The sequence below is a fragment of the Triturus cristatus genome, chromosome 2_1, assembly GCF_964204655.1.
Source record: "Triturus cristatus chromosome 2_1, aTriCri1.1, whole genome shotgun sequence".
NCBI lineage: Eukaryota > Metazoa > Chordata > Amphibia > Caudata > Salamandridae > Triturus > Triturus cristatus.
In genome coordinates this window covers 1,111,069,368-1,111,095,302 of record NC_140581.1, presented here as the reverse complement: position 1 = coordinate 1,111,095,302, position 25,935 = coordinate 1,111,069,368, and the positions used below count along the sequence as shown (strand labels likewise).

General features: G+C 41.1%; 1 protein-coding gene across 3 annotated transcripts in view; it reads left to right on the top strand.

The window, feature by feature from the left end:
* EPHA5 (EPH receptor A5) overlaps nucleotides 1-25,935 on the top strand; it is a 675,470-nt gene that overhangs the window by 136,766 nt on the left and 512,769 nt on the right. For all 3 annotated transcript variants that reach the window (XM_085636504.1, XM_085636505.1, XM_085636506.1), the window contains exon 3: nucleotides 10,102-10,765. In XM_085636504.1, the coding sequence (XP_085492630.1) occupies nucleotides 10,102-10,765 (664 nt within the window). The remainder of the gene's footprint in view (nucleotides 1-10,101; nucleotides 10,766-25,935) is intronic.

Below are 25,935 nucleotides of genomic sequence, written 5' to 3'. Positions count from 1 at the left end.
AGGACAACGCGCCTATTAACATTCAGAATAAGAGGCCAATGACAAAATAATACCTACTCCCAGCAAGCAAAATGTAGAGGTTCCTAATAGATTTCATAAATCTAGTTTCACATCGAAATTTCCCTGCAATTCTGATCAAATTGTGGGCTGCAAGCAGACAGCTACAAACCCACCAGAATAAATGAAATATACCTTTCCTTTCACAAAGAAGTGTCATGTTCTCAGCTGAACAAGTTGTTTTGGCAGGTAAGTCCTGTATTATTTTTGGCGGCTCGTTTTCTTTCAGCAAGGTGTCAGCTTTTGAAAGCATTCTGCAATTTTTGACAAATAATGTGAAACTTATCAGGGGCTGGATATAAAATGCCACTTGAGTCATTCTCTGTTTCTGTGAAAAAAACAGAACGAAACTCTCTACTAACTTGAGGTACGAAAAAATGTAACTATATTGTGATTTTACCTCACCGTGTTTGTTTGTGGTTGGCAATTTTATACTGGTTATTTTGCAAAACTCTTTTTGGCAACATTGTGTGTGAAACTGTCATTTGTGTAATGTACCTATTTCTTTGTGGAGGTAAATGGCTTTTACTTCAGTGAATTTAAATGTGGAAGACATAGTTTGGTCTTAAATCATTTTATTGGGCATTACAGTTCAATGTACATGTGATTTTCCTCTTTCTACTTCTTTACTGCTACCTTTAATATGGAAGGACATAGTTATATATATTATTCGTGTGCCTTTTCTATGAACCAAGCCCCAGCTTAATGTCTTAATGATTAAATGCAAGGCATACTCATTCTTCTTATTCTTGACGTAAGCCATACCACTGGGACACCCTCAGCTTTTATATACAACCTTCTCAGGTACTATTCATCAGTACATCCCTCTGTGCCATGCCTGGAACCCTTAGCTCCTCCTGTTCATGTGTAATATCTCTTGGTGCGATCATAATCTCGATGAAATAATATCTGACTATACAAAGCCATGGGCGGTGGCAGAGCCCTCTCTTTCTTTCTCAGTACCGCGGATACCTCTGTGCTTACTTGCTCCTAAAATGCTTGAATCAGAATGTAACCAATGTTTTGTGTATATAAATTCACCTGTAATAAAATGACATATTTTCTCAACTGTAATAGGTATTACATTTGAGTTCTGAAATCATGATTGCCTGCTGCTCGAACCAGCAGTGACAGTGACAGGCTAGTCACAGAGCATTATTAAAGCTGCTTGAAATAAGCAAAACACACATGCTTATCGTTCTTGTGATGTGTTTTTTCTGAAATGAACAGTGATCAGCAGAAAGGTGATATTTCTGGTAACAGCTTTAGTTTTTGCATGCTACAGTTCATTACAGGAAATATTAAATTTGTCTGCATGCTACTCATTCTGGGGTACAGCATTTTTAAATCTGACTTACATTCAAACTGATTCTGACATTTGTTTTTAACAAATTGCTCACTGCTTTTCAATATGTTTAATTTCATTCCATATATTCGCTTTTATTCTTAATTTCTGTAACAATAATACTTATTTTTTATGGAAAATCAAGACTCCAATGATTTAAGGAGTTTGTCAGAAGGGTGGGGGTGTTACCATATATTATACGAAATAAAGTACTCCTTGCCGCACATTAATGAATGTTACAAGTCATCTTGGATTTCCATGGCCTTATAAATAAACTCTTCGTTTGGCCTCTTTCTTCTATGTGGTTACAGAATTTCTCTGTGATTTGAGATATCCTTCCAGTGTATAGCAGGATGTACTTTATCTCATATATTAATATTTTAAATTGTACCAGCTTCAGAGTTGCTGTAAGACCACCAATCAGCAGTGTTTTAGGCGCATATCACCAGGTTCTATTTGTTGAATTCCCAGTGAATCAGATCTGTCCATTTTGCTATAGTAAAGCTTGACAGCACTGTGGATTTATCACCAGACAAGCAAAGAGTCAGTGGGTTTATTGGGATTGCAATTTACTTTTCTGTGGTCATTTAGTTAGTAAACCCCACAACATCATGGAATTTTATAGGAAATAATTTGACTACATCCCATTCTGATTTAGTGCCAAAGACATATTTTGCTATTACTTCAGTGTGTTGCCATCTAGATCTGTGGTGAGAGAGGTTTCTCATGTGAGTTCTTTGTTGAGTAACTCTCTGTCGCCAGACCAACGTGCGGTTTTCCAAAATGGTTCCACCTCCAATAAGAGTTTTACTATTTGGCTTGTTTTCTTATGAGCGAAAAAAGGTGAGCTTTTCCACTGACAATAACTGGAATGTCTTCTTGAGACATCTGGAAAATCTGCTTAAATGTTTCAACTGCAGCATATGCGTGGAGTTCATTGCTCTATGGAGGCACTCAAAGGTGATGTGCGATGCTCTATAGAACTACTTGATAAATAAATTGTACTGATGAAATATCGGCACCTCCTGAGATTCCCTGTGACTTGGGCAAGTCTAATCACAACCCTCCTAGGCCAAGGAATCCTCGGGATTTCAGCTTTGAGAACAGAGTACAGAGTCTAAAGAATACTCCTCCGTTGAAGACCAACATCTCCAACAGCTTCTTTGTGGAATGCCAGTTCATTTGGCACTGACCTGCTTGTAAAAGCATATTTAGATACATCTTTTCCTCTTCAATCGATCAATAAATCAAGGGTATCAAGGCACTGGGGGGAGGGGGGATTTCGGGCAGCTCCGGCTGATCCGAAGTGCCAGGTCTTGAGGCTCTTCCGGAATGCTTACAGAGTGGGGGTTCATCTGATGCTGAAGCGGAGTTCCAGGTCTTGGCTGCCATGTAGGAGGATCTTCCTCCCTTTCTGGCTCTGCGGATACGTGGGATTTTGGCCAGGGCAAGATCGGTGGAGCGGAGGTTCCTCTTGGGGGCATAGAAGGAGATTCGTTTGTTGAGGTATTGGGCTCCGGTGTTGTGGAGAACTTTGTAGGCGTGTGTGAGCAGCTTGAAAGTCACTCTATTTTCAACAGGGAGCCAGTGGAGATCTTGAAGGAGCTGGGTGATGTGGTCTTGTTGAGGGATTCTGAGGACGAGTCTGGCTGCGGTGTTCTGGACGGTCTGGAGTTTATGGAGTAGAGATTTGTTGATTCTGGCATAGAGGTCGTTCCCGTAGTCCAGTCTGCGAGTTATGAGTGAGTGGGTGACATTCTTTTTGGACTCGGTGGGGATCCATTTGAAGGTCTTGCTGAGTATGCAGAGGGTGTTGCAACACATGGAGGATTCAGCGTTGAACTGTCGGTTCATGGTGAGGCGAGTCGAGGATGATGCCGAAATTGCGGGCATGGTCCATGGGTGTGGGAGGGTTGCCAAGGGCAGAGGGCCACCAGGTGTTATCCCACACGGAGAGGGTGGATCAGAGGACGAGGACTTCTGTTTTCCCCGAGTTAAACTTGAGGCAGCTGCTGCTCATCCAGGATGCAACATCCTTCATACTTTACTGGAAACTGTGTCTGGTGATGTCAGGTACCTTGGTGAGGGAGAGGATGAGCTGGGTGTCGTCGGAGTAGTATACTATACTGAGTCTGTGTTTTCTGACGATGGTTGCGAGTGGGGCCATGTAGATGTTCAAGAGACTGGGGCTGAGGGAGGATCCTTGGGGTACTCCGCATCTGATCTCTGTGAGTTCGGAGAGGAAAGGCAGGAGTCTGATTGTTTGAGTTTGGCCGGTGAGGAAGGAGTGGATCCAGTCTAGGACATTTCCATGTATGACGGCGTCGTGGAGTCTGGTGGCTAGTGTGTGGTGGGAGACAGTGTTGAATGCTGCTGAGAGGTCTAGTAGAATGAGGGCTGTTGTCTGGCCTTGGTCGAGGAGAATGCGTATGTCATCACTAGCAGCTTGGAGGGCGGTCTCTGTGCTGTGGTTGCTGCGGAATCCGGATTGAGAAGTGTTTTAGGATCGAGTTGGATTCTATGAAGTGTGTGAGCTGGTTGTTGACGATCTTTTCTGTCACTTTGGCAGCGAAGGGGAGGAGAGAGCTGGGTCTGTAGTTCTTGAGGTCTATCGGGTCTGCGGAGGGCTTCTTAAGGAGGGGTTTGACTTCTTCACATTTCCAGTCGTCGGGGAAAGTGCCTGTTTCGAGTGTGCATTTGATAATACGTCATTTGATAGTACGTCATAGTTCAGGTGCTATGGTGGAGGTGGCCCTGTGGAAGATGGGCGGCGGGCAGGGGTCGGTGGGAGCTCTGGAGGGTATGCTCCGCTTTGTCTTTGCGGTCTCTTAAGTACCTTCAGTAGAAAATCTGTTCTTTGTGTTACAGTATTGTTGGTTAAGGAAGCTCATTAATTCATCCTTGCTTACACTTGTATGAAGAATTGCTAAAACAATTGGGGACCGCTGAAGACGTACCTCCTCCAGAGTCTATGTCAGACTCGCACACATTTGTTGAATCTGATCAGTTAGACTGTGTTAGCCAATTGTGAGTCACAGTTCAGATATTTAATTGCTGAACCTGTAGATTAATATTTAATTCATGGGTGTGATGTGGTAGCCAGTTTAGAGGATATATTTAGAGAGGTATATGGTGAGACAGAGTAGTGCATTGGAGAGGAGTAGGAGTAAAGCCATGAATATATAGATACTTAACTACTTAGAAAGGGTATAGATGTATAATGAAGATAATATATAAAGATTTAAAGTTATATTGTACAAACTCAGACTTTCAAGTGTTGTTGTACTTGAAGCTAATTTATATTTGTATTTTCATAACTATTTTGTTTATTTGATATTTTCCTCAATTTTTTAATGTTGAAGCACTTGTAGTGTTCTTCTTTGCGTTTTATTGATGGATAGCAGTTTACATGTCAGCGTAATCTGCCCCTAGAGAGAGTGTGTCTGTGATTATTTGTATCCAATGGATAAGTGAAGAATATTCTTGCTGTGGAGTCATCCCTGTGATTGTCATTCCGACTTGACCCGATGGTGTATTGTTTTAGCTGATTGTGCATGGTTCTTTTTTCCTCTGTCTTTGCCACAGTGTCTCCTTCTCATTATTCACCTAAATCCGATTGAAATGGCCTTTACTAGTTCAAGAAGTGTATGGATTGTAGAATTAATTCACTATGTTGCTATTCACAATGTAATTCTGTTGGAGTGAAGAGCCATGTTTTGACAGTCTCTCTAAAAGCCATTGTCCTACATTGAACAAATTTGAGAGCAAGATTCCACAGATCAGGTTTATGGACAGAAGTATTTCCAACCAATTATTGTTTTTCTGAAAGCGGACGGGGGAACTTAGTGGGCTCAACTTAATCTTAAAGTGTGCGGTCAAGGTATTTGAATTCCTCTTTCTGGAGGTATTCTAGCCCTCATCACATGTGCTATATATGTAATGCAGAGGGCCTTGAATGTGGTCAAGTTGATTAACGGATGCCAGGGAGATGCGCAATGTGGAGGGAACATGCCCTATCTGTCTGATATGTAGGAGGACCTTGGTTACTGTGTTTTGGACCTTCTGTGATCTTTAAGTGAGGTAAGTCAGTCGCCTTGTGAAGAGTCCGTTTGGAGAGTTCATATGCAGCAGGATCTTCGAGACTGCCTTTAGATGTATGCCAGGTATGGTTTGAATTGCAATAATGTTTGTGTGTGAAAGAAACATGTCTACCATACCTTGTTGATGCTCTTGTTAATGGTAAGAGCATACAATTTCATTTTGTATTTTTACCATGGATTGGGGGGACTTATTGGCTGGCTTGTGCAGCAGAAGTGGGCCAACCACTAGGCTGATACATATGACATTTTCAGATTTAGGCTGAATGTGGTACAGGTGGTTTACTGCCACTCACAAGTTGAAATGTTTGCTTAAAGGCCACGAGAATATGATCTTCTCCAAGAGTCTCACAAATTCATCCCTGTGTGTAAAGCACAGTTACGCATTTATGGGTAGTTTCATACAGAAGCTTTTTTCCTGCATAAGTAAGACTTCAATGCCATTCCTGGTTCCTGCTTCTTTCAGATTAGGCTAACGCCTCATTTAACTCAGAAAAATTAGACTCCGAAACTTCCCAAAGTTGCATTATGTTTCCAGTCAATTGCATGTATAAGGCTGATTCTGCACCCAGTTGATGAACACGATGTGCTTTGCTAGCTTTCATAACACACGAATGTAAATTTATCATGAGTGGCAGTTGGCCAAGGAATGGAATTGAAAATCTTTTTATCATAGAACAGGAATTTACTTTTGGAAAGTAGCAAATTATTGTACTGTTCAGTTGCCTCTACATAAACATTATTCTTATGCTTATTTACAATTTCTTGGTGAGCACAATGGTGTCATTTAGCATAACTGTAAACCCTACAATTGTGGTAAAAGACATGATGATTTCTCTGAATTCAGCGAACGATGAGGATGCTCACGTCACAACAATTACACGCAAAAAAATTTAAATGTAGAAAATGTGTGAGAAGCGTGGCCAAGAACCCAGCTGAGCCAAAATCAGAGTAAGTTGCCTATGAGTCACTAGGCACTTGATCCGGCGTGAAGATCCACTTTGTGCAATGCAGCGCATAGAACATAAGAGCCAACGGTATGAAAGAGATGGCTCCGTAAGTGAGATTCATGGCTGTCAGAACTGCACTGGTAGGTGGATAACTGCTGTCGAAAGCATCAACCTCGAACATCTCTGTGAGCCTAATGTTCCGTTCCCACTTGGCTTTAGCCGTTCATGGAAGGTACGATGAATACCAATTGAGTTGGAGTGAGCGCTGTGCTCAGCGGGCTGCAGAACACCCCGAGGTCTTGGGAGAGAAGATGCTGTGCACATGTAAAGGACAAATAATGGGTGGCTGAGGGGGTCGGTTTGTTCAATTTGTATCATTTTCTATGAAATCCTTAACAGAATGCTACAAAATTGATACATTGGTCCCACTGAATATTTTTTGCTATGTATGGCTTCAAATGGAAACAATCAGAGCGAATAACAGATCGAAATCCGGTTATTCACTGCTATGATATAACAAGGGTGGGAAGCAAAAGATGTAATCGATTCCTCAGTGCTCCACTGCCTCGTCCGGGTCTCTAGAGACTCAAGCACGGCAATGGAATGGCATCTAGTGGGCTCACCTGACTTCCATTGCCTCTCGTGCTTCTCCACAGTCCTCAGGAAGGCAGGAGAAGGTGTCATCTGGAACACTGCATGCAACAATTGCCACAAATTCCTATCAGCGTAGGTCTCTGCAGACACATGCTCACAGGGAAAAACATCCTGTGCAGCGGGGTGCCAGCTCGCTCCACTCTGAATGTGATAGTGAAGAGCAAAGCTTTGGGAGGTAGGGGAGGGCTGGCACATATGAGAGTGCGGTCTGAGTGGCAGGTGGGTAGTTTTTTCTTACATTTGGGCAGGGAGGGGGAGGGTAAATATAAAGGTAAGTTGGGTTGGGTGGCTGGAGCCCAGGTATTTTTTTCAATTTGGGTTTGGAGAGGGAAAATGTAGAGGGTGCTAGTGGTGGGTGCCAAGTGGCCAGGTATTTGTTTCTTAATTAGGCAGCTGGGGAGTGTCAAATAATTGGGCTGTGGATAGGTGCCAAGAGACTAGGTGTTTTCTTTATCTTTAGGAGGGGGAGGCATGTTATGTATGAGTCCCCCATTACTCCTCTGTTCCTGTGTAGGTGATGAAAACAGGGGCAGGTAATTCAAGGGGGCATACCTAACATAACATTGCAGGTGGGTAAGTAGTGAATAACATGGGTGCTTTTCAACGTCTTGTTCTGAGAGGCATAATAAGCAACAAGATCTTCCCTCCAACTTTCTATTTGATGTCACTTAGAACCCCTCAGTGAAAAACATTCCCTTTATCCACGGTTACCCATAAATAGTTCTACATAGAGCGACATATGGTTGTGGTTAAGCAGCTTTAGGTGCGGAAGTAGAAGAAGTGAACTAAGAAGAGGGGGTACAATGTAAAGAAATTACCTAAAAGGAAGATACATTGTTTTTTGTTATGCTATCTGCTTTCGTGTAACACACATTCATCCAGTGGTATAATCTTGCTGCCCTTTCGGCAGTGTAGATAATTTCCATGGTTCAAAGGGTAGCAATGCATACTGGATTCTGATTCCGCTTGTGATGTTGTATTCCGGGTATTGTGTTCTGTAGGCCTGGGCTAAAATTCCGTTCCGCTCGCGGAAATTGTGATAATTTGACATTTTCGCGTTCCGCGGAGAGCGCAAAAATGTCAAAATTTCCGCAATCCGCATCTTATCGGAAATTTTTTTCTTGCTCGCGCTGTAAAAAAATACATTCTCGCGTGCGCGCGATCGCCTTACCTGAATCCCCCCGTTCGCTGACAAGTTTTCCGATCCGGTCGCGTTCTCCACGAGATGTTGGATTGTTGGTAGCCATTTGCGCTGTCTCGCGACAGTTTGTGTCTGCATTAACGTCATTTGTCGCGCGATCACGTCATTCATCGCGCGATCATTTCTTTCTTCTCGCGATCATGCACCGCGAGAGTATGAGATGATTGAGATCTTGAACACATCATTCTCCCGTGAGCAACCGCATGGGTAAGTTGGAGAGCTGCGATCACGCAGAAAATACAGCGAACGGGCGGGAAAAAAACTTCTGCGTCTTCGCGATATTTCCGCGTGTTTGCGGAGATTTTTAACATTTTCGCGATAGTTTGCGAAAGTGAATTTTGCAAATTCCGCCCACCCCTAGTGTTCTGGTTATATTCCGGGTTAGGTGGCTATATCTTATTCTTTGGGACGTGGCTAGGTTTATGATTTTAACAAGAAAGATTGAAAGAATTAGAAAGATAGAGAATCATTAAAGTGGCTCTTCTTAAAAACCAGTAATTAACCACAGTGTCAGGTTTCATGTATATGTGTTTGCTGTGGGAGGTGGCCAAATGCTGAAAAAAACTGGGATTACCTTCTACAAATTAAACTATTTCAGATCCCTACATCTAAATTAGAACGGAAGGAGCCCTGCAGCGAGTGAAATGCATGTGTAATGAATTCATAGAGCAACACTGCACGCGCACAGGTTTCTGACAACTAGAATTATATGCTACTACACCGAGCAAAGCGGAAAGCCAAATTGTTCAACCACGCCGCCCCTCCATTAGTCTCTGCTCAACCCAGCCAAGAGCGCTTGTGCCAGCTAGCATATATTACACACTAAGGCCTGATTACAAGTTGTACGGAATGGAATTTCCATGTGGAATTCCACTGTGCACAATAATAAGTGGGCCGGTGTCCCACCGGTGTGACTGGCCAGTGTTCCTGCCAGTGTGACTGGGATCAGCAGGTCTAATTTTAATGGCTGGAAATTCCAGGTAGTAAAATCACTTGGCAAAGGGCTGCTTTGCAGCCCAGTCCCGTTCCATGGCCCCCGCCCTAACCTCAGCTGAGGCAAATGCTCAGCCAAGGCCCCTCCACCAGACAACATCTTATTCTTCAACCCCCCCATGCTTCTTCCTCACCCTACACCACACAGGAGCCCTCAGAGATATTGTCAATCTGCTGAAGAGCAGCTGATAAATATCTGCATTAAACCCCTCTCATTGAGAATACCATACAGAATGTCAACTGGAAAATCTTGGTCTGAACAGTTATTCCCCATTTTGCAGGTCTAACTCGTAATTACAGGGATTCCAGGAAGGCACTCCGCCCGTATCAGGATTGGTATACAATAGAACCCACAACTGCCTTTCAAACAGAAAACAATCCAGGTGCATGCATAGAAGGTTGTGGTAGAATAGTGTTTTGAGAACTAGAATATAGGCTAATGAGACCATTGGCAAACTGAAAATAGGAGGTCGGTGGGAAATACATATATAATGCTAATAGGAGAGCTAGTCAAGGGTTTAAAAAGGTTAGTAATGGAGAATTTATATATCATACAATCTGCTAGCTACAATCTGAAGTTACCTGAAATAATTGAGATAGGAGTTGTGATGGTTAGGTCTATGAAATTAAGAAAAATGCACAAATAATTAGTTTCTTTTCTTGCAGCTATGTTCTACTTGTCTGTAGGGTGTGGGAATTGTGAGAGCAATGTCTGCTGAAGTTATGAGAGAAAGTAGAAAACTAGGTTGAGGTTTCTGCTTTTGCTTTAGTAACAATGTGCTTGTTTATTCTTTTTCTGCACAGTGGGAGGAAATTGGTGAGGTGGATGAAAATTATGCTCCGATACACACCTATCAAGTGTGCAAAGTGATGGACCTCAACCAGAACAATTGGCTTTTGACCAGTTGGATCTCAAACGAAGGTGCGGCCAGGATCTTCATCGAGCTAAAATTCACTCTTCGGGACTGTAACAGCCTTCCTGGGGGGCTCGGGACCTGCAAGGAAACATTTAATATGTACTATTTTGAATCCGATGATGAGGATGGGAGGAATATCAGAGAAAACCAGTACATCAAGATTGATACTATTGCAGCCGATGAGAGTTTTACTGAGCTCGATTTAGGAGACCGTGTCATGAAGCTCAACACAGAAGTAAGAGATGTGGGACCTCTGACCAAGAAAGGATTTTACCTAGCTTTTCAAGATGTCGGGGCTTGCATTGCACTGGTGTCTGTGCGGGTGTACTATAAAAAGTGCCCCTCCGTGGTACGGAACCTGGCAATTTTTCCAGACACAATTACAGGGTCTGACTCTTCGCAACTGCTGGAAGTATCCGGATTATGCGTGAACAACTCAGTAACGGATGAGCCTCCCAGAATGCACTGCAGCGCTGAGGGAGAGTGGCTAGTTCCAATTGGAAAATGCTTGTGCCAGCCAGGGTATGAAGAGAAAAACGGCACTTGTCAAGGTAAGAATCAAAGTTAGGGCGATCAACCCATCTAGAAAATTTGCTACTTGCACAAATGCTGCATTTACTTTAATATCTTAACATCTGTAGACCAGGCTCATTTTGTTTATGTTATTTACCTGTTGCTGTTTCACTTTAAAAAGATGTTGAAATACTTTAACTAGTATTTATACTGCCTGATTGCATTGACTATGATGAAGACTCATATCTCTCAGTATTGAGAAGCCTTGTTGTTTGCTAGTGTCTTCACAACTAAGTCTAAGATGAGCAATAATAGAAAATTCTTCGACTTGAAGGAGAATCTGCTGGTGCTATTTCCTCCTCTAGATGAATAGTGTGATTAAGGAAATTTCATCAGTGAGCTCTCCTCTAGATTTGGCACTCAGTGTTGAAATTGAAGGATTTTTCATTACCGCCCAAGTTTAGGTGAGGCCGCTAGCAATGAAATGCGAATGACGATCACAAACGACCGCCAGCTCCCTCACAGATTCATATTATTGCTGCCAACAGGCCACAATGTTCTTGCATTGCATTTACGCCAGTATGCTCAGTCACTGAAAACATTCAAACACTTCAAACACATGTGCTTCCGTGTTTGTCATGGTAGCTGAGAAGGCTACGCTTTGTGCGTTACTAGTGGAATTAACATATTTTGGAAGACTTTCTGAATAGCTTAATGGAGCAAATGGCTGACTCCTAAAGCAACCATAGTAAAGCCTGTCTTTTGCTGTGACTCTATATGTTTATTTGTATTAATTTGCAACCAGAAGCAAGAACTATTTATATCCAATATCAAATGAAAATCAATCAATCTATCTATCTATCTATCTATCTATCTATCTATCTATCTATCTATCTATCTATCTATCTATCTATCTATCTATCTATCTATCTATCTATCTATCTATCTATCTATCTATCCATCCATCCATCCATCCATCCATCCATCCATCCATCCATCCATCCATCCATCCATCCATCCATCCATCCATCCATCCATCCATCCATCCATCCATCCATCCATTTTGTTGTTTTATACTTCACCAATTAGACATGTTTATTTTCTTTCCACAAATGTGATCTCATTTAGCTAAAGGTAAGTCGTTCTAGCATGTTTTGTGTAAGCTGTGCACATTACTACAACTCCCACCAGGTCTTTCACTTCAGGATTAATAACAAGGGAATTTCAGTTTAGAGTTTCTTAAACTCTCCATATAGAGGGAGACAGGAAGTAACACTGCGTTGGCGCATGAGCATTACAAATACCTACAATTCGAAGGATGCTCACTGCTACCTTGATGTCTCATTGAACTTCTTTGGGGGTTTGATGTAACCAAACAATTAGAAGACAGAGAAGCTCAGATTCGTGCATGGTGTTAATCAATTACCATCATCATCAATCAACTTTATTTCGGTTTACTGTACCATAAAAGTGCATAATACAAGATAATAAATATACCAAAACACATTATATTACCAATTTCAACTCATTGCAGTATAAATATGTCGAACAATGATACTACATCAATTGTCAGACAGCTACCACAATACTCAGACAATGGAACACAAACTTCAAAAAAAGTCCTTAACCCATTAAGGGTCTGCTATGTCACCCCGAATTATCTGAGTTATTGCCTAGTGTGGGGAGCTCAGATATACTCAATGAGATAGATAAGATAAAACTCTGCGCTATGATAATGGATGAAGTATAATTTGTAATTCAATTACTTATACTTAAAGAAAGTGTTTCCCTTTGATTTCATTAATGCTGTAACTTAATCCTCCTAGAGTAAGCTGTTGTATTATTGTAGTATTTGTAGAGTAGTTTGTACCCCTGATGAGGCCATGAAGTGCTCCGACTGCAGTGGATTCCTTGATCCCTTTAAAAGTGCATGTTTGATAGGGTGCTGAATGTAGCTTGGCCGTGGGATTTCTGGCGCGATTCAAAGACGTGGTTCAAAGATGGGGTGGCAAACATCATTCAGCATAAGCATCAGGTGTTGTGGATAGTGTGAGAATAGGTGCGTGCCTACCATTTTAGGAGTGATCAGTATCCCAAAGTTGAGACCTGCATAAAGTACATAGGACATGTAGAGGTGGAGCCCACCCGGGAGTCTGTTGTATGGGGAACACCCGTAAGTGACAGTGCCCCAACCCCTGGTAGTAGCCAGGCTACGGGGTTCCCACAGAATAGACTGCAGCACAATTCCATGGGATCAGATAAACTAACAAAGTATGTACACCATGTGGCAGTCACATAGTGAGACGGGCATAACTCTTGGAGACACTGGTTAAACACCCCATGAGCTTCCCTTCTAGACGCAGGGTCACAACCCAAGAATGGTTAGGCACCCAGGGTATGTAAGATTACAGTAAATGGAATAGGGTTTTTGTTGCAAATTTAACCCTCAGGTACCAAGTGGAAGAGCAACTAAACTTGCCTACTTGAATAGAAAATACACTACATTTTAAAAGTGCAAACTCCTCCCAGAGGTCAAATTTTGAGGAGGGGCTCATGCCTCAAAACCTCTGTGTACTTTAAAGGGATGTGCCCTCGTACTGGATTACCTAAATTCACTGGGTGGGGCTAATTTGCATAGGGGATACCATTTAGCACCATATTACATATTGTAGGACGCTGGTATTTTGCACAATTTATTTTTTGCAGCAGTAAGTGCTGTTTAGCAGCAACAAATAATAATGTTTGGGTTCTGATTCAAAATATTACCACATGGCCAAATTCACAATTTTTGTTTGTGAACTGAGTAGAAATCAGGTGCACAAAAAATCAACAGAGTGAAGATGCCCTAATTCTGAATCAGAGAATCAGAAACAACAAACATTTGCATATGATAATGTGTGTCAGAACTGCAGACAATCCGATAGTAAGGGATCTTGCTCACAGCAATAAAATTGAGCCGTCGGGGTTGGAAAACGGCAACATGCGCTGATCACACACAATCTAAAAAGTGTGTGGATAGTCACAAACATTTTATGGATTCATGCCTGCACTGAAAACGCATGTAAATATATTCTTGTAATACGTAGACGGTGTAAGTGCTTTTCCAGGTTGGGAAAGTGATGGAAACCCTCGCTTATTGCATAGTGGTGTGGTTAATGAGACAGCCTTGGAGGGAAACTATTTCCCCTATGGATATAAAGAAAAAATTGAGTAATGCAGATCTCGGCCAGGAATATTTTAGCCGATTATCTAGTTTGGGAAAATTCCCAGGAGATTTTGGGATTTATTTACTAAGACAATGCTAAATCTTTTTTTTCAACTATTTACTTACCAGCGTGAAACCTGTTTTATGCTGGATAATTACTTGAAAGTAATGCAAAGCAGTGCGTAGCGATGCTCTGCATTACTTGGCGCCAAGGGGGCATACCATGGATGGGGCATGGGCATTCGCATGCCACCACCCAAGGGTTGGAAGTATCACCACACTTTAACATACCTAATTGAAGACAATTAAGCCTTGAAAAAGTTGTGTGTATATGTAAACAGAAGGGACGAAACACGTGTTGGCTTTCGATCTGAGGTACAACTAGCATGTGAACACTCTACATAAAAATAATAAAAGATTCAAGAAACAACTGTGAACTTTGTATATACTTGTGTTGACATACAAAAGCTACTGCTGTCATTTTCTGTGTGACTGATTTTTACGTGTGCTAGCAATCTCAAAATACTAAAGTTATAGCTTTGGCCGCAGGATTTGGGGAGGCAGGTGGTTCTCTCCACCCTTTAGCACCGTACCAATATAGAGAGAGTACTTATACTTAGTGAATATATCCTGTGGGCGCCTTTTCCCTATAAACAATACCACCGATGCTTTTTTTTGATTTCTTACTTGGTCCAGTTACTCTGGATCCATAGTAAGTCAGGCCCCGGGACATCAGGAGTAAAAAGCCTCCACCCCAACTGTCGAGCCCAGTAAACCAAAAGGGGTTTTGATAGTGAGGTTTTTTTAAACTATAAAGTTTGAAAATGTTTTATTTCATATTGTTCAGATCCAAATTGCTACTGGGAAAATCAGCTTCAGGTTTTGTTTTTAGCCTTTGAATGCTTACCGAGGCAGAGATTTCCATAGATCCATACCGACCTTTGAGTCTACCTGTTCCTCCACAGACCGCGGCTTCTTTGTATGCGCTGTATTCCCTTCAGAGACTTCTAAATAAATTACATATGGCGTTTATCAACTGATGGAACGTGCTGTAATTTGCAGTGTAATTGTTAGTGCATTGTCGCGCTCTAATTTGCACTTCAATTTTAAATTTCTTAAAAGGCAGCGCGCTAGAAGACATAAATAGAGATAACGCAGAGACTGAAAGGTCATTTTCAGCAATCTGCACTGGCTGGTGCTATTTCGAACTCTCACTTTAATTGAAAGTTAATCATGCGAACATCCTTATAATTTAAAAATATTGTTTTCACAACCACTGTGAGCCAACGTGCCATTTTCCACTTGAGCATTTGTCAATGAAGTTTCTGGGAAATAAGTTTTAACTCAAATGAACCGTCCAAGTCTTCCTGATTCTGGAGGGAGGGATTTGATGAGGAGGCTAACCGGAAGTTTTAAATGCACAGCAATGTTTGTGGATCGCATTACTCTTTTTTTGGAGCATTTCAAGTGTAATTTTCAGGAAGCATCTACTGCTCCTTTTACATTATTTTTCTTTTCTAATCACTTGAATGGAAAATTTCAATGTATGCGTAAACATTTTTCTTTAGACCTCCTCAGCCTCTCTTAGTGTTTCTGGGGGAGCATCAAAATGAAATGGCCCCAGTGGAAATCTTATTTCCTCAATTACATATCCATACTTGAAGAGGACTCTGAGGAAGAATGTTCAGCAAGAAGGAAACAGAAGATTTTATTACACATGTTAGGGGTAGAGGAACTAAGAATTTATGATCAAATGGATAAAAAAAAACAGGTCTGCGGATTACGCTGATGTGCTTGCACATGCACTAGAAGATTTAGACAGTTATTTCACACCATCAGTATGTATTTCTGTGGACATAGCTAATGTTTTTTTAAAGCCATCAGGGGGCTCAGAAATCTATAGATGACTTTGTTGCAGATTGAAAATGATTGTCAATTCCCTGCGAATTTAAACCTTGCATGATGAGTTGATAAGGGATCAGATTGTCATGCACGCTAACGATTCCAATGTACAGAAACAGCTGTGGGCTAACAGAGAAACAACTTTGAAGGAAGCATTGCTAGTGCAAAAAAAGCAGAACTTTCTAAACGATGTGCCAAAGCCGCTCTAAAGACCACAAGCAAAGAGAATTCCGTGCGTGCTGTTAAGTCATCTGGTGTTTCTGGTAATGAACGCAAGAAATATAGGGGGAATCCTGCAGGAAATAGCATAAAATATTGAAACCTGAGGAAACCCAATCAATCACTAAGACATGTTATAGATGTGGGAGCAAAGACAATCTAGCATACTTTACATGTTGTCGAACCCTGAAATAACATTGTTCCACATGTGGTATAATGGGACACTGTGCCACAATGTGTCGTAAGAAGGGAGCATCTGCCTCAGTGAAGTTTGTGGTAAACTCTGATTTGTCAGGCGGGGTGGATGTTAACACATTATGTGCTCTTTGGATAGATTATGATTAGGGCTCCCGGTTATATGGTATTTATTTTTTCAACATTTCCATCTTTATTTATCCATATTTATTTTTTGCTCATTTTTTCTGCATTTATCCATTTTTATTTTGTGTTTAATGTAGAAATGAAGCGGCAATAGGTATTTTTCCACATTAATTTAAAGTGTAAATGTATACTCGCATTTGAATGTCCTAATGGTTTCAACGGTATACAGTTCAATCGCTTTGTCTGAAAACACTTGCATTGTAGAATAGCATAAATAACTGTAGAACTGCTCTTAATTAAGAAATCGGTACAACTACTGACCTGGCACTCATGATCGACAGTAGAAAAAACTCATCCAAGAAGGCCTATTTTCCGTATTTATCTATATTTAAAAATAAATACAGACAGGAATATAAATAGTTTTCTGTCTGTATTTATCTGTAAAAATCAGTAAAAACGGAAAATAGGGAGCCCTATTTATGATTAAGGCTCTCTGTTTTCCGTTTTTACAGATTTTTACAGATAAATACAGGCAGAAAACTATTTATTTTCTTGTCTGTATTTATTTTTAAATGAGGATAAAAACGGAAATTGGATAGCTTTTTAAGTGATTCTAAATACACTCTGCCATGACTTCAGGCCAATAGCTGTGTGGATTGCTAGGTAAGGGAGTTAAAACAGAAAGAAATGTTAGCAAAGAGACTTAAACAGCAGTAGATATGCGCAAGGTTGATACTGAAATGTGCATGTATTTTCATATAAGTGCATTGATTTATCTTCTGCGGGCGTTCATATCACTGTAACCTGGCAGGCTTTGGCATTCAAGCATGAGTGCATATTTATCGGTGAAATAAATGTGGAAATATACCAGTTTCACCTTCATTTTTTTCACAGGAATTATACAGATACAATTAGAAAAAAATAAATATGGCAATGCAGACAGAAATGTAAAAAAAAAATACCTTAGAACCGGGATCCCAAATTATGATGTACTAGGCCTTTATAATGATGGTAAGAAAAAAAACCTTCTTGTTCTATTTCACTAAGAGGGATTCCTATTGAGGTTATGACTGCTTCAGGCTCACCTTTCACCATCATAAATCGCACAGTATGGGAAGATAAGTTCCAAACAATTCTGGGCAGTGTTTTGGTACCAACCGATGTAACCTGTAAGCTTCACAGGCAAACCCATACCCATGGTGGGGTATTCTAAACTAAGGACCTGATTCACAAAAGGGCTCCGCACTCGTGGCGGAGGCCCCGCAGTCGTGGGGGAGTCTCCACACTCAGAGCTCGTCTCTCTGGTACCCCTAAATTCCTGATGAAGAAATTATTCTCCATTGGTCTGTGCTCACTATGGAGCACTATCACCTTGCTGGCAATATCTCTCCCCTAGGTCTCGCATTACTGAAAGTTTGAGCTAGTGACGTTACATTATTATTAGCAACATCAATAGTTCAAACTTCAGTAATGCAAGACGTATTGCATTGCAAATGCTTGTTCAATTTATAGCCTGTCTATATTTTGTATGTGTCATTTGGCTAATGCTTGATGTAATGTGCATCATTGATTTGTGTTTCCCCAAAATAGTTTTTGGTTTGCTTATCGTTGTAAAACTGTCAGTAAACACACTGTAGCAGCATTCTGACAGTCCTGACGTACTGTCCTTGCTCCATAAACTGCAAATAAGTTATATAAAATGAAATAACACTGAGGCGTTTGCCATTGTACATTGCCTCTGCAGCAACCCTGTGGCTTTGCCCTTCAATACAATATTGCAGTGTTGGGGAGGTTGGCTTCAATGGTGACTTGGCTCACTAATGGAGTGGTTGTAGGCTGTGAGCTCTCTTCTGCTTACTGATAAAACACTTGTTCTCAACACTGTCATCTTCTATGCTATCATTACCATTCTACGCTTCTTCCGCCATTAATAAAAGTCCTAAGGTTTGACTGTGTTCAACCAACAGAACTTCAGAATCCCCAAACACAATTTTCTTGTCTAACCATTGTCTACGGGTAGTTACCCTGCACCCAATTCGCTTGTGGCGCTCATGAGATACTTCTTTCCTTATTTGGTCATCAGGCGATATGAATAGTTGGTCCCTTTAATATTCGAGCGCCGTAGAGTTAAAGTTCTTTAAAACCTTTACCTGCATAATCCTCTCTTCGAACATATCAAACGAATTTGCACCATACATTACTGACTGATAAGCCCCAAGTTTAATTCAACATTGAAATAATCTGTTGGTTCCTGGATTTGCCAGTTGGGATAGTTTTCGTCCCTGTAGGGAACAATAAGCCAACAGTTAAATTCAGAAGGCTTAAATATGAAAAGAAAGGCAGCTCCAGTGAGCTTCTCTCACATTTCCTAGACATGCACACCACTTATGTGTGGGAGAGAGGCATGCAGTATCAGTATGACTCTTCAAGACAAGAATGTGTAATGACTAAAATCAGGTTTTTAAAAGCTGCTATCAAAGTGAAGACCTAAACTGAAGACCAACACTCTTTCAAGCAAATACCAGTGCACTTGCTTTCAGGTAAAAACTGCTTTTAGAGTATACAGCAAATGTTAATAGGCATCCTCCCAATAGGCTGTTGAGAGAAGTCCGATGGGTAAGGTGCCATGCATGCGCTCTTGATGACACCAAAGCTGTTCTGTGACCCTATGGAAATGTGAGTTTAAGGGACTTTTTGGGAAACGTTTATGGTGCATGCTTGGGTGACATAATTTCTGAAACATGTCACTCAGTAGTAATTATTTTTTACAGTGACTGGAAAATCTGGGTGTTGCAAATATCTAGATACATTATATTGAATATGACAGTGCTCTAAAAGGCATTTAGGAGATCTTGTACTGTATCGGTAATGAGAAAATAACATTCATTTCTGGCTATCTCTCTGGCACCACTACCATTGATTGTAAATGTCAAACGAAAAACAAATTGGCAAACACTTTAGGGACTAGTTTACTACTACTAAATTGACCAGGCGCTGGAAACCATGAAAACAACATTCACTTGAAACTGGCACTCGTTCGGGAGAATAGATACCAGGTGGTAAAAGCTCACTAATTCCTGTACAACTAAACAAAACAAGAACCGCTTCAGATTACCACTCCACGTCAGTATTTCTCTAAAGCCCTTCACCAGCCTGTAGTCATCAAAACATAGGCCCAGATTGTGAAAACTGACATGGAATGCAGCGCAGCACTCAAAGAGGCTGCGCTGTATTGCGTGAAAGGGAGAGGGCAGGAGAGCACCATATTCACTGTGATATGGCACTCTTCTCCCCTCTTCCTAGAGCTGGCGCTGATTTCAAATGCAGTGCACCAGGCATACACCTTAGCTCCATGGTGCTAGGGTGCTTGCCAGAGTCTAGCATAGGTTTTATACAGGAAGGGAACGCTTGCTGAACAAAATACTATGCCTAAACACACTTCATGCTTTTTCCTACTTTGTGTGTGTGCTTCACAGTGCAGAATGCATGCAAGTCAGAAAATAAAGGAGAAATGAAATTATTTCTCCTTTAAACGCCTGCTTTACAGCAGTGTTAATTTTTTTACGCTAAACCCTGTCCACTGATATTAGTAGATTGGGTTTAGTGTCAAAAAGCATGGGTGGTTGCTTGGGAATGCCCATGTACCACCCATGTAACGCCCCCTTAACTTAAAGTAAGGCAAAGCAGCGTTTGGGGCTGCTTTGAGTAACTTTTCTATACAAACCAACGCTATACTGATTAGCGTTGGTTTGCTAATCCTCAAGTAGGTTTAGTGTCGGGTTAGCATTACAAAAGTAACGTTATCCCGTTGCTTAACCTTTGTGAATCTGGGCCATAGTGACTTGTGAATTCATAATTGAGGCCCATTATGTATGTCAATCTGCAAATAACTACCCTTTCTAAGGGACTTCAGCAAATGATTATGTGAATAAGACCTGCCCATGAAATTTAAAAAATCATCTTCACAGATAAAAATGTCAATTTACCACAGCTGATGGCTCACCTGCATCTTGCAAAAGTGCCACCATTTAAATTCGGATGTGAAATTGTTTTACTGGATCTTGTGGATTCAAGAATCAATCTCAAGATTCCCTGAATCTTCCATGAAACCTACTGCACCAACGAGTAGGTTTGTAGAAACTAGCGTTCGACTATTGACCTAACAGGAGCCTGGACTCAGCAGCTGAACATGTGTTTACCTATTCAGCTTTTAAATCGCTGAAATGGAAAGGTAGGACCCTGGGACTCTACATGTCCAAACTGTGAAATATTTTGAACTTAAGCCTAATGGCAGAATCAAACTGCATGTGCTTCATGTAAAGAATGTAAACAACAACTGAATTGCACAGAAATGGTTATCATGATTGCAGAAAGTTGGCTTGTGATCATCCCTTTACCATTTGGACATTTTGGACTACGTTTCTGGCCCTACGATATATCCTTTCACAACCACAGCACTCTGAAGTGACAGAAAGATTACATTCAATCTTCATAAAACTAATTAATAAAAAGGAAATAAACTGAGCCATTGTACACCTATGATTGTCTAAAAGAAATGTTCAAATCTTCATTCCCACTTGATATGTCCTCCCTATCTGAGAAATCCTCTTTAGCAAACCAAGAACACACTTAAGACTAAGAGGCAGTTGTTTGTTCTCTCTCATAAACATGACCTGAAAACTGGACCATAGTACACTCCTCTGATCACTAACAATGCAAACACCCAGTCAACCCCATTTAAACTCCTTTTCCCTATGGTGTTTTAACTTATTTAGCAGTGCTACAAAAGTGTTGTTTTTCTAAATTTGCAACTCACTATAATGCTTCTGTTGACGGTCTGCCATTCTCCTAAATGCATATTGCCAATCACTGGCGTCAAAATTGCTCCACTTCAATACCCATAGAACATCCTGATACGACACTTGTTACTTTTTTAATTCCAGAGCCTTTTCAGTTCATTTTGTCCATTTTAAAAACCTTATATCACAACCTTGACAACAAAATATGGAACTAACTGATTCCATTCATATGCTGCCATTCCCTTTTCTAATCAAAGATCATTTGTCAGGGAAAACGGCAGACCCCGTCACATTGACCAATGCACTTGATCTGAAAAATTTAACTATGGAGCGCTTTTGTTCCACCATGGCCTAAACTTCTGCTGCATGAACCAAACTGGCTTCTGTTAAGGTTCTAGCTCTCCTATTCCAATAGTGACCTGGTACTTTAGATCTCATTAGTACTTAAAAAATAATTTCTCTGTAGACATACACCAAAGAATTCAAGAAACCTCAATACAAGGACATAATGGATACCAGAAGAGTCAAATTATTTGTAAAGGACGGAAAAAGAAGCAGTTGTGCCCTAGTTATCAGCTCTCCTGCACCAGGATGAATGACATTGACCTCTCGACTAAGCAGTGCTTTTTTCTCTTTAACATTCCATCACTCTGAGAGGAAGGCCCTTTTATTCGTCCTTTTGCCCAAAGAGCTTTCTCAAAATTATTGATTAACTTTAGAAATATGATTTGTTTCAATGGGCCATATCTGTATTTGCCTAAGTGGTCTTCCAGAGAGCAGTCCAATGAGCTAGCAATCCATCAACCGTCAGCTACCTCTAGGCTATTTTATGACTAAGGTCCTTCTGTAGACCAGGAGATGGCAGTGATGAAAAACCATGCACTATCTCTGGTACATACTGAATTTACTGGTTCCAGGGCAGTGCCACGGATGCCCGCTCACAGAGAAGAGATGTTATTCACCCTTCAGGCAATCTCTAATTCTCTGTGACTGGAATCTCATGCTGCCAAACCTCAATGTGCGGCCAGTGCTATCAAACGTGTTATGGAGGCAGTTTACATTGCTTTGCTTAAATCGGAAGCATACATGTTTCTCTTTTGGTTAGGTTACTTTTGATGGTACATGAGATGATCCAGTATTGTTAATGTCCACGTCACAATTGTGTGTAAAAGCCTTTGTCAGTGAGATGGAATAGGTTAGAGGTGTAGCTACCATTAGTGCAGCAGGTGCAGTTGCATCAGGGCCCCAAGGCCTAAGGGGTCTATTGAACCCTGATAATTGCTGTATTTTACTACTCCAACAGCATTCAAAGTGGTCAACCATCTTGTTTGTACCAGGGCCTAAGGCATCCTTACCATACTACAGGAAAAGCTCAATGCTCAGGCCATTCTTAGCACGTAGGTAGTTTGGGTCTGTTCTCCAGCTTGTAATCAGTCATGGCTATGGCCCCGATGAGACGAAAGCCGTGCAACCGTCTAGTACAGGCCTCTATTGGCCATGTAGTGGTTTGCGAGTTTCTTCAGGCATTCTGGACCTTTGGCTCAGTAGCCCTAGTAGATGGTGCAAAGGACTATGAACTTCATCCTAGCATCAAGCAAGAGGCAATTAAGCTATTTCAATGGTCGATTTATATGGTGGTGCCAGCACCGGAATGGCCGTAGCAGGCACCGGGCGTTTCCCCGGTGGTCCGCCAGGACAATAAGTTCCGGCACGTTCTGGCTTCCTGCTTTTGGAGCATTGGCAGTCCATTGACGAGTTTCTTCGGTAAATCTCGGTGTAAACTTTGTTTTAAAGACTTAACAGTTTTGGATTCAGGAGAGTGCTTAAGGCGCTTGCTTTTAAAATCATTCATTCATTAAAAGGATGGCAGAGGTCGTCCTTTGAATGTATGTTGTTATGTGTTTATTTGTGTCTAGGCCACCAGTGAGATACATTCATGCTTATTGGCTAGCTTGAATTCGGTCAACAATTAAGTGTACAACATTTTCTATAAAATAACTGCTGGATTCATTAAAGCCAGCTGCGATTTACAGTGTAGCCAGCAAACTATCATATTATAGGAGGGTGGCATACCACTGAACACACACCTCCTGGAGCGCCATTTTAAAGCAAGCAAAAGCCAGTTTATGGTGGCACAGCGTTCTCTTGACAGCGCCCTTTGTACTCCAAGACTCTGGCATTTTAATTGCTGTTTTCAGAGGGAGAACAACCACTGTGTTGTTAACATAATCACAGAGTTGGGTTGGCTAAGCGCGCATCCATGGGAAAGGACAGCAGGCCATTCAAGAATGCTGGAGTCCGTTTGGAACTCCCTGGTTAAAGTTGTGAAATAGCAGCGCGTATCGAAAAGTCACCACTCCAAAGAAACGAGAACGGTAATTATAAAATGAGTGTTTAAAAGAAAAAATAAAGAAAGACGCTTGCGTTTTTATAACTATGTTAAATCGGACACTTCTTTGGCAGAATAAAACTTTTAGAAACTTAGCTTCAGGGATTATATTTCCATGCCTGCTGCAGATTTTTAACATTTCACCATTTTTATGCACAGGTTGGTTGCTCAGATGTAATTGCATTTTGGAAATACCTTGAAACTTTCTTCCTCCTTTTTTGTGCAGTAGTTTATAAATGTTTATATTGTCGTGGTGTTGACTTAATATGTTACATTAGATGTATGTAATGATTTTTTATTTTATTCTATATAGATTCATGCATTTTTATGTTTCAAAATATTGAATCACTGAAAGACTTTTAACGCGTGACAGAGCCTTTCATGTACATTTCAGCATTCTTGGTGGTGTGTACGGGCCTGTGTGTTCAGGGAGAGAGACCACATGTCCACAGTCGCATCTGGTGCCGCAATCTTCTCTTATTCATTAATTTTACAACATCCATCGATTCTAGTGTGTCCTCAACGTAGAAGATGTGCTAGAAAGACTAGCTCCATAATCACATGAAGTGACCTAAATAAAACTGAATAAACATTATAATCAAATCTGCACTTCATTAAGCATGGTGCTGGTGATTAACTCGTTTTTTTTTCAAATAAAGATAGCAAACAGAATTAGAAAGGAGGCAAGACCAAAAAGAGGACCCCTAAAAAGAGGGAAATGGAGCACTGAAACAAAAATAGAGATATCTGTGAAAGCAAACGACCTTAATCAAAGGAGGGAGTGTAGTATGAAAACCTCGTGTAAACCTCGGTCCTAAGGAGGTAGAATACATTTCAGAATTCATTGTAGAGAACACAGTTACACGAGATAAATTCTAAAGTAAAATCGGTGTCTTTTTTAAAAGTACATTAATAGCCTCATAGTAGGAACAAGTCTTCTAATATTCATCCTAAAATATGTCCAGAACCATGTTTCAAAAGTGTTCTGATTGAACATAACATTGTTGTGGGGTTAGTTGATTTCTGCACCAAACATGTACAAAACAGCTTTATTTGTTAGAATATGTGCTCATAAATAGCACAGAACACTACCAATGTTGGTTAATTGTTGCTAATGTGTGAACAAGCCAGCAAGTTATGTAGGGATGGTGCAACGTTAGGGTCAGAGGACTCTGTCTTTTAGTGCCACCACAATTGAACAGAGCAAATGACTAAAAAACAGCCATAACTAACTGTGACAAAGAAAGCACCCAAACAGCAACATATTGTTTGCCCAGTGACTCCAAATATCCTTTCATTTTAGCCAAAGTTACAGTAGGTAATTCATACATAGTTTACAGGTTTCGTTCTCATTTGCAGTGTGAGAATACTTTTATGTTCTTTTTGCCAATTTGTGCTCCTAGCCTTTGGTTTGATAGACCTTCCTTTCAGCTCATCTTATAGAAAAAATAGCAGCATCCATGTGAAATGTTGACGTCGGGTAGGAGGTTTAGGCTCATTATGCTCTGAATTCCCTCGGATCCACAAAAGGAGGTAGAATTCGCCCACTCAAGTGTGTGAGGGTTCAAGCTGCATGTTTGTTTCTGTCCCCGGCCCTCACTTGGCTAAGTTAGGAAGTGGAAGGTGCAGCCAACAGCTCTGATCACTTTGTCACTGGCAGTCTCCACTTCACAGACTTACCTTCGAGAAAGACTCCATGGTTTTCAATTAGAGGTTCTGGTCTTCACCAGGGGTGTGAATGACAGTGTCTACAGGGAGATCTAGGGGTCTGGTCAAGATGAGATATTAAAGTAGGCAGGCAGAACTTGGACCTCGGTGTTTTAGGCACAGTAAGGGACACTCACATAGGCCCATCTGCAGGAAAGTTAGACAATGATGTTCTGAATTCCAATCAGTGCCTTTAGGGGAAAACATCCTGGAATATTGACACCTGGAGATTCTGGTGGGGGATAAAGGAAATATAGACATAATCTAATTTAGGAGTCATATTTCCCTTTGGGTTGTTGAGATGCGGATGAAGGAGGCTCACCAACTACTCCAGAAGCTACTAGACAAGCCTCCATGTGCATTGGTATTCATGCCAGTTGAAGAAAAGACAAAACGCAAAAGCTGCAGGAAAGCCTCCGCTGGGTGAGGTGGTCATGATGTGGATAACAGCAGGCACGTTGTCATGAATGGTATATGATCAAGGCTGGATTCTTGTCCTGAGAAGAGGCATACATCAGTGTTAAAGGTTCATCAGAACTTATATGTCTCAGAGCTTTCACCAAATGTGACTGTCCTGAGAGGCCACCTTGTGAAGTAGATGCCAGTAAAACGGATATTTTAGTGGTAAGGAAACAACCTTCCATCTGGTCCTCGAGTTGGTGGCCC